This window comes from Littorina saxatilis, linkage group LG11 (assembly GCF_037325665.1).
Source record: "Littorina saxatilis isolate snail1 linkage group LG11, US_GU_Lsax_2.0, whole genome shotgun sequence".
Classification (NCBI taxonomy): domain Eukaryota; kingdom Metazoa; phylum Mollusca; class Gastropoda; order Littorinimorpha; family Littorinidae; genus Littorina; species Littorina saxatilis.
The window spans coordinates 44,996,815-45,009,110 of NC_090255.1; the positions used below are offsets into that span (position 1 = coordinate 44,996,815).

General features: G+C 45.1%; 1 protein-coding gene and 1 non-coding gene across 4 annotated transcripts in view; both read left to right on the forward strand.

The window, feature by feature from the left end:
* LOC138980579 (endoplasmic reticulum-Golgi intermediate compartment protein 3-like) overlaps nt 1–12,296 on the forward strand; it is a 40,011-nt gene that overhangs the window by 24,565 nt on the left and 3,150 nt on the right. For 2 of the 3 annotated variants that reach the window (XR_011460395.1, XM_070353477.1), the window contains exons 10-12: nt 1,495–1,559; nt 3,529–3,665; nt 11,783–11,886. Coding sequence is in view for 2 of the 3 variants with exons in the window: in XM_070353477.1 (XP_070209578.1) it covers nt 1,495–1,559; nt 3,529–3,665; nt 11,783–11,886 (306 nt within the window). In the remaining variant the exon portion in view is untranslated. The remainder of the gene's footprint in view (nt 1–1,494; nt 1,560–3,528; nt 3,666–11,782; nt 11,887–12,296) is intronic. The other variant, XM_070353478.1, reaches the window with a different exon arrangement.
* Nucleotides 28–99, forward strand: Trnap-cgg (transfer RNA proline (anticodon CGG)). The gene has a single exon. It is a non-coding gene; the product is annotated as a tRNA-Pro (tRNA).

The following is a 12,296-nucleotide window of genomic DNA, read 5'->3' on the forward strand; positions in this document are numbered from 1 at the left end:
AGTTAAATTGCTGCCTTCTGTCAGCCAGGCCAAGTGGTCTAGGGGTATGATTCTCGCTTCGGGTGCGAGAGGTCCCGGGTTCGAATCCCGGCTTGGCCCTACTTTTTTTTTTTCCTGACATTTTGTTTTCAGCACAGAAAATACAGTATATTGTAGTACTTTATTCTTTCAAAATGTGAGGGTGAAACATTTTAAACATTTTAAAATTGTATTTCTTTTTCTGCAAGGGTTCTTTGTACTGTTGTGACCTGCGTAAAAATCTTGCAGAAGACAGTAGGTCCAGTGACATGATTTGGGCTTAGGGTTTGCAAATGTTAAGGCGGTCCATAATTGAGCAAGAAGTTGACTTGGTGAAGTCTTTTGAAAGTCTTTGTGCATGCAGCTTGATGAAGTAGACTCTGCCAAGTTGACTTTGCCCAAATGTGAGGCTTTTAGCACACAAGTGGCCTTTATTGTTGTGACCAATGGATGAGGCTTTTAGCACACATGTGGCCTTTATTGTTGTGACCAATGGATGAGGCTTTTAGCACACAAGTGGCCTTTATTGTTGTGACCAATGGATGAGGCTTTTAGCACACATGTGGCCTTTATTGTTGTGACCAATGGATGAGGCTTTTAGCACACATGTGGCCTTTATTGTTGTGACCAATGGATGAGGCTTTTAGCACACATGTGGCCTTTATTGTTGTGACCAATGGATGAGGCTTCGTGTGTTAAACATTCAACACTGTTTTGTAAAGAAGTATAAAAATGGTCCACTGCTTGTTTGCAGGTATTAAGGCCATAATCAGCATGAAATACATACAGTGACCCCCCCCCCCCCACCCCCCACTTTTAGACCCCCCAATTTAAGACTCCCTCCTTGTTTTGTCAGACTTTCTCTTCATCACCTCTGTCAATGAACACCCCATTTTAAGACTCCATCCCATTGAGGACCTGTTTTGTCAGATTGTGGAGGTCTTATAAGTGGGTTTCACTGTACTGTCTTTTGACTTATCAACTCTAACCCCTGACATCATCAGCAAATTAACACATCTTTGTTAAAGCCATATGTACTCGATGACTATACACGCTAATTGCTTTACCAACAGCTGGAGACATGCTAAATTAAGTTCCCTGCAAAATATTGTGGTCTAGGACCCCTTCAATGTTGAGATATGTTAATTTTCATTTTGATCTGGATCGTCCTATTTATAGATTTGCCAACAGAGGTAGTGTTGACGCAAGGGAAATAACTCCGCGTCTTTGTTTACATCCAAAGTTTTTGAGACTCTAAAACAAGCTGTAATGCATGTATATGGTCCGCGCATGGCGACATATCGTCATTACATGGTCTTATGGTGCGTTTGACATCGATTATGGGCAAACTACACTTTGTAAACACGGGAGCGCGTACATATGCCTTTAAGAAAATCAAGTTTGAATATTTTCTTTTTTAATTTCAGTGACATGATCTTCGCTAATTGTAACCATGTTGGTGTGTGTGTGTTGCAGTGCAGATGATGTACCAGTACTTTGTGAAGATTGTGCCCACCACTTACACCAATCTCAACAAGGAGGTCCGTGCTTCTTCATTGTTCTCATCAGCACTTCATTTAGTTTATTTTTTTCTCGGGTTTTTTTCTTCATTTTTTTAATGAATTTATGTGTATCAATCAATCAATATGAGGCTTATATCGCGCATATTCCGTGGGTAGAGTTCTTAGCGCAGGGATTTTTTTAATTTTTTAATTTTTTATTTTATACAATTTATATTGCGCACATATTCAAGGCGCAGGGATTTATTTATGCCGTGTGAGATGGAATTTTTTTTACACAATACATCATGCATTCACATCGGCCAGCAGATCGCAGCCATTTCGGCGCATATCCTACTTTTCACGGCCTATTATTCCAAGTCACACGGGTATTTTGGTGGACATTTTTATCTATGCCTATACAATTTTGCCAGGAAAGACCCTTTTGTCAATCGTGGGATCTTTAACGTGCACACCCCAATGTAGTGTCCACGAACGGACCTCGGTTTTTCGTCTCATCCGAAAGACTAGCACTTGAACCCACCACCTAGGTTAGGAAAGGGGGGAGAAAATTGCTAACGCCCTGACCCAGGGTCGAACTCGCAACCTCTCGCTTCCGAGCGCAAGTGCGTTTTCACTCGGCCACCCAGTCCATGCGTATACTCTATATAATAAAAGAAAGGGAACAAGAATTGACCTTCCCCCCAAAATTAACACATCTTTGTAAAGAAAATCAAGTTTGAATATTTTCTTTTTTAATTTCAGTGTCGTGATCTTTGATAATTGTAATATATATATATATATACGACTTGTGTCTGTCTGTCTGTGTGTGTGTGTGTGTGTGTGTGTGTGTGTATGTGTGTGTGTGTGTGTGTGTGTGTGTGTTCGCGATGCACGGCCAAAGTTCTCGATGGATCTGCTTCAAATTTGGTGGGCATATTCAGGTACACCCCAGACACAACCTGGTCGATGAGAATTTTCATAACGTTCTCTCAGCGCACAGCGCTGAACCGATTTTGGTTTTTCTGTTCATCTTCCCAGATCCATTCCCAGTAACTCTTCCTTATCTTCTCCAGTGTTTTGCGTTTATCTCCCTTCCTTCGTGTGGCGTCAATCCATATTCCCGTTACTATTTTTAGAAGGTCACTGTCCACAACGCTTTCATCCCGGCGAAGCCGGATATTCCCGTTACTATTTTTAGAAGGTCACTGTCCACAACGCTTTCATCCCGGCGAAGCCGGATATTCCCGTTACTATTTTTAGAAGGTAACTGTCCGCAACGCTTTTATCCCGGCGAAGCCCGGTATTCGGCTCTACTTCTTCCCGGCGAAGCCGGGTACCCGGCGAAGCGGGTATTCATTCTAGTATATATATGATTAGAGAAGTCCCTCTCTGGGCGAAGGCTGGTTGAAAAAGGTCAATTGTATAGCTTATGCCACAACCCTCGTAAAATAAAATTTGACTTGATTTGTGGTCAGTACTTTACTTGGTAGTTGTTCCCATTGTACAAGTGTGTGTGCTAGTTTGCATGCATTTGCAGTTGTTTATTTTATTTTTTTAATGTAATTTTGCATCAACCGGGTGTGAGTGTGCATACACACACAAGGGTACGGTACACTCTAGTATTTTCCTTTTGCACGTGTCTCCTCTTTTATGTGTACTACTAGTACTACTTGTGAAATAAGAAACAGAAGTAAGAGACCAGTCATTCACATTTTAGATGTGTGTTAGTTATCTCGTCATCCTATTATAATTCTGTTAACATGTGACTGATGCAGACCATGTACACCGACCATGTTAGATGCGTTATCATTCTCTCATCAGACGACACATTGTGTACACGTGTTATCATTGCAGACAGTGTACACCAACCATGTTAGATGTGTTCATTCCCTCATCTGACGACACATTGTGTACACGTGTTATCATTGCAGACTGTATACACCAACCATGTTAGATGTGTTCATTCCTTCATCAGACGACACATTGTGTACACGTGTTATCATTGCAGACTGTATACACCAACCAGTTCTCGGTGACCAAGCATTCCAAGAACGCTGCGGGCAGTATGGGGGAGGGGGGTCTGCCCGGCGTCTTCTTCATCTATGAGTTGTCTCCCATGATGGTCAAGTACACAGAGACACGCAGGTGAGAAGGAGGGTAATGGGGTCATTGTTTTCCTACCTGTGTTATAAATACTGGTCTTGGGAGCATAGGGTCATTGCGTACCTATACCTACCTGTGTTATAAATACAGGGCTAGGGAACATAGGGTCATTGCGTACCTGTACCTACCTGTGTTATAAATACTGGTCTTGGGAGCATAGGGTCATTGCGTACCTATACCTACCTGTGTTATAAATACAGGGCTAGGGAACATAGGGTCATTGCGTACCTGTACCTACCTGTGTTATAAATACAGGTCAAGGGAACATAGGGTCATTGCGTACCTATACCTACCTGTGTTATAAATACAGGGCTAGGGAACATAGGGTCATTGCGTACCTATACCTACCTGTGTTATAAATACAGGGCTAGGGAGCATAGGGTCATTGCGTACCTATACCTACCTGTGTTATAAATACAGGGCTAGGGAACATAGGGTCATTGCGTACCTATACCTACCTGTGTTATAAATACAGGTCAAGGGAACATAGGGTCATTGTGTACCTATACCTACCTGTGTTATAAATACAGGGCTAGGGAACATAGGGTCATTGCGTACCTATACCTACCTGTGTTATAAATACAGGTCAAGGGAACATAGGGTCATTGTGTACCTATACCTACCTGTGTTATAAATACAGGGCTAGGGAACATAGGGTCATTGCGTACCTGTACCTACCTGTGTTATAAATACAGGTCAAAGGAACATAGGGTCATTGCGTACCTATACCTACCTGTGTTATAAATACAGGGCTAGGGAGCATAGGGTCATTGTGTACCTATACCTACCTGTGTTATAAATACAGGTCAAGGGAACATAGGGTCATTGTGTACCTATACCTACCTGTGTTATAAATACAGGTCAAAGGAACATAGGGTCATTGCATACCTGTACCTACCTGTGTTTTAAATACAGGTCTAGGGAGCATTCTTGTTATTGGGAACCGACATCTGTCAAACTTAAAAAAAAAAGTGCATGATTTTTGCCACTGGTGTTTTAAAATTAGAGGGGGAATCGAGACGAGGGTCGTGGTGTGTGTGTGTGTGTGTGTGTGTGTGTCTGTCTGTCTGTCTGTCTGTCTGTCTGTCTGTCTGTGCGTGTGTGTGTGTAGAGCGATTCAGAGTAAACTACTGGACCGATCTTTATGAAATTTTACATGAGAGTTCCTGGGTATGATATCCCCAGACATTTTTTTCATTTTTTTGATATATGTCTTTGATGACGTCATATTTGGCTTTTTGTAAAAGTTGAGGCGGCACTGTCACACCCTCAATTTTCAATCAAATTGATTGAAATTTTGGCCAAGCAATTTTCGACGAAGGACGGACTTCGGTATTGCATTTCAGCATGGAGGCTAACAAATTAATTAATGACTTTGGTCATTCAAAATCTGAAAATTGTAATTAAAATTATTTTTTTATAAAACGATCCAAAATTACTTTTATTTTATTCTTCATCATGTTTTGATTCCAAAAACATATAAATATGTTATATTCGGATTAAAAACAAGCTCTGAAAATTAAAAATATAAAAATTATGATTAAAATTAAATTTCCGAAATCGTTTTAAAAACTATTTCATCTTATTCCTTGTCGGTTCCTGATTAAAAAAATATATAGATATGATATGTTTGGATTAAAAACACGCTCAGAAAGTTAAAACGAAGAGAGGTACAGTAAAGCGTGCTATGAAGCACAGCGCAACCGCTACCGCGCCAAACAGGCTCGTCACTTTCACTGCCTTTTGCATTAGCGGCGGACTACGTTCAGTTTCATTCTGTGAGTTCCACAGCTTGACTAAATGTAGTAATTTCGCCTTACACGACTTGTTCTTTTCTATACCTGTCTGTCAAATTGTGGCGCCCACAAGAGAGTGAAATTAGGGACATGTCATTGGATTGCCAGTTCATCTGAAACGTGTCTATTGCCTCACACATGTCATGACATCACAGTATCATGTGTGGGATTCTTCCGGAATATCCCGGAAATCCGGATTCCTAATGTCTTTGATGACGTTTTTTTGGTTGTTAATTATACAAATCCTTCAGCGTCTTGGGGCCCCCAGACCCCCCTTAAAATTCTTCAGGATTCATGAAATTTTTCAGTCCCACTCATGCAGTATTTTAGACTTGATACTGGATAGGAAACTGGCCAGCATGATAACTGTGTGTCATGTCATGTGAAGAGTACATCTGTACTGCCCGGCCAATCACACCCTAGCTTCGTGTCATGCAGTGTTTTCACATGTTTGTCTGTGTTGCCCGGCCAATCACACCTAGCTTCGTGTCATGCAGTGTTTTCACATGTTTGTCTGTGTTGCCCGGCCAATCACACCTAGCTTCGTGTCATGCAGTGTTTTCACATGTTTGTCTGTACTGCCCGGCCAATCACACCTAGCTTCGTGTCATGCAGTGTTTTCACATGTTTGTCTGTACTGCCCGGCCAATCACACCTAGCTTCGTGTCATGCAGTGTTTTCACATGTTTGTCTGTACTGCCCGGCCAATCACACCTAGCTTCGTGTCATGCAGTGTTTTCACATGTTTGTCTGTACTGCCCGGCCAATCACACCTAGCTTCGTGTCATGCAGTGTTTTCACATGTTTGTCTGTACTGCCCGGCCAATCACACCTAGCTTCGTGTCATGCAGTGTTTTCACATGTTTGTCTGTACTGCCCGGCCAATCACACCTAGCTTCGTGTCATGCAGTGTTTTCACATGTTTGTCTGTACTGCCCGGCCAATCACACCTAGCTTCGTGTCATGCAGTGTTTTCACATGTTTGTCTGTACTGCCCGGCCAATCACACCTAGCTTCGTGTCATGCAGTGTTTTCACATGTTTGTCTGTACTGCCCGGCCAATCACACCTAGCTTCGTGTCATGCAGTGTTTTCACATGTTTGTCTGTACTGCCCGGCCAATCACACCTAGCTTCGTGTCATGCAGTGTTTTCACATGTTTGTCTGTACTGCCCGGCCAATCACACCTAGCTTCGTGTCATGCAGTGTTTTCACATGTTTGTCTGTACTGCCCGGCCAATCACACCTAGCTTCGTGTCATGCAGTGTTTTCACATGTTTGTCTGTACTGCCCGGCCAATCACACCTAGCTTCGTGTCATGCAGTGTTTTCACATGTTTGTCTGTACTGCCCGGCCAATCACACCTAGCTTCGTGTCATGCAGTGTTTTCACATGTTTGTCTGTACTGCCCGGCCAATCACACCTAGCTTCGTGTCATGCAGTGTTTTCACATGTTTGTCTGTACTGCCCGGCCAATCACACCTAGCTTCGTGTCATGCAGTGTTTTCACATGTTTGTCTGTACTGCCCGGCCAATCACACCTAGCTTCGTGTCATGCAGTGTTTTCACATGTTTGTCTGTACTGCCCGGCCAATCACACCTAGCTTCGTGTCATGCAGTGTTTTCACATGTTTGTCTGTACTGCCCGGCCAATCACACCTAGCTTCGTGTCATGCAGTGTTTTCACATGTTTGTCTGTACTGCCCGGCCAATCACACCTAGCTTCGTGTCATGCAGTGTTTTCACATGTTTGTCTGTACTGCCCGGCCAATCACACCTAGCTTCGTGTCATGCAGTGTTTTCACATGTTTGTCTGTACTGCCCGGCCAATCACACCTAGCTTCGTGTCATGCAGTGTTTTCACATGTTTGTCTGTACTGCCCGGCCAATCACACCTAGCTTCGTGTCATGCAGTGTTTTCACATGTTTGTCTGTACTGCCCGGCCAATCACACCTAGCTTCGTGTCATGCAGTGTTTTCACATGTTTGTCTGTACTGCCCGGCCAATCACACCTAGCTTCGTGTCATGCAGTGTTTTCACATGTTTGTCTGTACTGCCCGGCCAATCACACCTAGCTTCGTGTCATGCAGTGTTTTCACATGTTTGTCTGTACTGCCCGGCCAATCACACCTAGCTTCGTGTCATGCAGTGTTTTCACATGTTTGTCTGTACTGCCCGGCCAATCACACCTAGCTTCGTGTCATGCAGTGTTTTCACATGTTTGTCTGTACTGCCCGGCCAATCACACCTAGCTTCGTGTCATGCAGTGTTTTCACATGTTTGTCTGTACTGCCCGGCCAATCACACCTAGCTTCGTGTCATGCAGTGTTTTCACATGTTTGTCTGTACTGCCCGGCCAATCACACCTAGCTTCGTGTCATGCAGTGTTTTCACATGTTTGTCTGTACTGCCCGGCCAATCACACATAGCTTCGTGTCATGCAGTGTTTTCACATGTTTGTCTGTACTGCCCGGCCAATCACACCTAGCTTCGTGTCATGCAGTGTTTTCACATGTTTGTCTGTACTGCCCGGCCAATCACACCTAGCTTCGTGTCATGCAGTGTTTTCACATGTTTGTCTGTACTGCCCGGCCAATCACACCTAGCTTCGTGTCATGCAGTGTTTTCACATGTTTGTCTGTACTGCCCGGCCAATCACACCTAGCTTCGTGTCATGCAGTGTTTTCACATGTTTGTCTGTACTGCCCGGCCAATCACACCTAGCTTCGTGTCATGCAGTGTTTTCACATGTTTGTCTGTACTGCCCGGCCAATCACACCTAGCTTCGTGTCATGCAGTGTTTTCACATGTTTGTCTGTACTGCCCGGCCAATCACACCTAGCTTCGTGTCATGCAGTGTTTTCACATGTTTGTCTGTACTGCCCGGCCAATCACACCTAGCTTCGTGTCATGCAGTGTTTTCACATGTTTGTCTGTACTGCCCGGCCAATCACACCTAGCTTCGTGTCATGCAGTGTTTTCACATGTTTGTCTGTACTGCCCGGCCAATCACACCTAGCTTCGTGTCATGCAGTGTTTTCACATGTTTGTCTGTACTGCCCGGCCAATCACACCTAGCTTCGTGTCATGCAGTGTTTTCACATGTTTGTCTGTACTGCCCGGCCAATCACACCTAGCTTCGTGTCATGCAGTGTTTTCACATGTTTGTCTGTACTGCCCGGCCAATCACACCTAGCTTCGTGTCATGCAGTGTTTTCACATGTTTGTCTGTACTGCCCGGCCAATCACACCTAGCTTCGTGTCATGCAGTGTTTTCACATGTTTGTCTGTACTGCCCGGCCAATCACACCTAGCTTCGTGTCATGCAGTGTTTTCACATGTTTGTCTGTACTGCCCGGCCAATCACACCTAGCTTCGTGTCATGCAGTGTTTTCACATGTTTGTCTGTACTGCCCGGCCAATCACACCTAGCTTCGTGTCATGCAGTGTTTTCACATGTTTGTCTGTACTGCCCGGCCAATCACACCTAGCTTCGTGTCATGCAGTGTTTTCACATGTTTGTCTGTACTGCCCGGCCAATCACACCTAGCTTCGTGTCATGCAGTGTTTTCACATGTTTGTCTGTACTGCCCGGCCAATCACACCTAGCTTCGTGTCATGCAGTGTTTTCACATGTTTGTCTGTACTGCCCGGCCAATCACACCTAGCTTCGTGTCATGCAGTGTTTTCACATGTTTGTCTGTACTGCCCGGCCAATCACACCTAGCTTCGTGTCATGCAGTGTTTTCACATGTTTGTCTGTACTGCCCGGCCAATCACACCTAGCTTCGTGTCATGCAGTGTTTTCACATGTTTGTCTGTACTGCCCGGCCAATCACACCTAGCTTCGTGTCATGCAGTGTTTTCACATGTTTGTCTGTACTGCCCGGCCAATCACACCTAGCTTCGTGTCATGCAGTGTTTTCACATGTCTGTCTGTACTGCCCGGCCAATCACACCTAGCTTCGTGTCATGCAGTGTTTTCACATGTTTGTCTGTACTGCCCGGCCAATCACACCTAGCTTCGTGTCATGCAGTGTTTTCACATGTTTGTCTGTACTGCCCGGCCAATCACACCTAGCTTCGTGTCATGCAGTGTTTTCACATGTTTGTCTGTACTGCCCGGCCAATCACACCTAGCTTCGTGTCATGCAGTGTTTTCACATGTTTGTCTGTACTGCCCGGCCAATCACACCTAGCTTCGTGTCATGCAGTGTTTTCACATGTTTGTCTGTACTGCCCGGCCAATCACACCTAGCTTCGTGTCATGCAGTGTTTTCACATGTTTGTCTGTACTGCCCGGCCAATCACACCTAGCTTCGTGTCATGCAGTGTTTTCACATGTTTGTCTGTACTGCCCGGCCAATCACACCTAGCTTCGTGTCATGCAGTGTTTTCACATGTTTGTCTGTACTGCCCGGCCAATCACACCTAGCTTCGTGTCATGCAGTGTTTTCACATGTTTGTCTGTACTGCCCGGCCAATCACACCTAGCTTCGTGTCATGCAGTGTTTTCACATGTTTGTCTGTACTGCCCGGCCAATCACACCTAGCTTCGTGTCATGCAGTGTTTTCACATGTTTGTCTGTACTGCCCGGCCAATCACACCTAGCTTCGTGTCATGCAGTGTTTTCACATGTTTGTCTGTACTGCCCGGCCAATCACACCTAGCTTCGTGTCATGCAGTGTTTTCACATGTCTGTCTGTACTGCCCGGCCAATCACACCTAGCTTCGTGTCATGCAGTGTTTTCACATGTTTGTCTGTACTGCCCGGCCAATCACACCTAGCTTCGTGTCATGCAGTGTTTTCACATGTTTGTCTGTACTGCCCGGCCAATCACACCTAGCTTCGTGTCATGCAGTGTTTTCACATGTTTGTCTGTACTGCCCGGCCAATCACACCTAGCTTCGTGTCATGCAGTGTTTTCACATGTTTGTCTGTACTGCCCGGCCAATCACACCTAGCTTCGTGTCATGCAGTGTTTTCACATGTTTGTCTGTACTGCCCGGCCAATCACACCTAGCTTCGTGTCATGCAGTGTTTTCACATGTCTGTCTGTACTGCCCGGCCAATCACACCTAGCTTCGTGTCATGCAGTGTTTTCACATGTTTGTCTGTACTGCCCGGCCAATCACACCTAGCTTCGTGTCATGCAGTGTTTTCACATGTCTGTCTGTACTGCCCGGCCAATCACACCTAGCTTCGTGTCATGCAGTGTTTTCACATGTTTGTCTGTACTGCCCGGCCAATCACACCTAGCTTCGTGTCATGCAGTGTTTTCACATGTCTGTCTGTACTGCCAGGCCAATCACACCTAGCTTCGTGTCATGCAGTGTTTTCACATGTTTGTCTGTACTGCCCGGCCAATCACACCTAGCTTCGTGTCATGCAGTGTTTTCACATGTCTGTCTGTACTGCCCGGCCAATCACACCTAGCTTCGTGTCATGCAGTGTTTTCACATGTTTGTCTGTACTGCCCGGCCAATCACACCTAGCTTCGTGTCATGCAGTGTTTTCACATGTTTGTCTGTACTGCCCGGCCAATCACACCTAGCTTCGTGTCATGCAGTGTTTTCACATGTTTGTCTGTACTGCCCGGCCAATCACACCTAGCTTCGTGTCATGCAGTGTTTTCACATGTTTGTCTGTACTGCCCGGCCAATCACACCTAGCTTCGTGTCATGCAGTGTTTTCACATGTTTGTCTGTACTGCCCGGCCAATCACACCTAGCTTCGTGTCATGCAGTGTTTTCACATGTTTGTCTGTACTGCCCGGCCAATCACACCTAGCTTCGTGTCATGCAGTGTTTTCACATGTTTGTCTGTACTGCCCGGCCAATCACACCTAGCTTCGTGTCATGCAGTGTTTTCACATGTTTGTCTGTACTGCCCGGCCAATCACACCTAGCTTCGTGTCATGCAGTGTTTTCACATGTTTGTCTGTACTGCCCGGCCAATCACACCTAGCTTCGTGTCATGCAGTGTTTTCACATGTTTGTCTGTACTGCCCGGCCAATCACACCTAGCTTCGTGTCATGCAGTGTTTTCACATGTTTGTCTGTACTGCCCGGCCAATCACACCTAGCTTCGTGTCATGCAGTGTTTTCACATGTTTGTCTGTACTGCCCGGCCAATCACACCTAGCTTCGTGTCATGCAGTGTTTTCACATGTTTGTCTGTACTGCCCGGCCAATCACACCTAGCTTCGTGTCATGCAGTGTTTTCACATGTCTGTCTGTACTGCCCGGCCAATCACACCTAGCTTCGTGTCATGCAGTGTTTTCACATGTCTGTGTTGCAGGTCCTTCATGCATTTCTTGACGGGAATATGTGCAATCATTGGAGGGATATTTACAGGTGTGTACTTGACGGGAATATGTGCAATCATTGGAGGGATATTTACAGGTGTGTACTTGGGGGGAATGTTCACAGATGAAAGGCAGGAGAATACAAAGTTGGGAAGGGGAAAGGGGGGGGGGGGGGGGGGGGGATTTGATGAATGTTTTGAAAGCTGTAACACTTTGTCTTGTAAATAACTCTAAGTAAGCCTCCCGTAAACCATCACAGATACTGTCAGGCTTTTACACACAGTACAAACACCCTTCCATTTGAACACTCACCAAACGGGAACATCCTAGGTGCCCTCCGTAAAGAGCGAGCAATTTTCAAAGAATTTATTTTTGCGTGGTTTATCTTACCCCTGAGCCATCGTGAACCTGTGTGATCAAGTTTCCCTTTTTCACAATGTAGTCGTCAGTTAGCAATTTGAATGCGACTCGCTGTGAGCTTATCTGCAATAGCACGTTATTATGCAC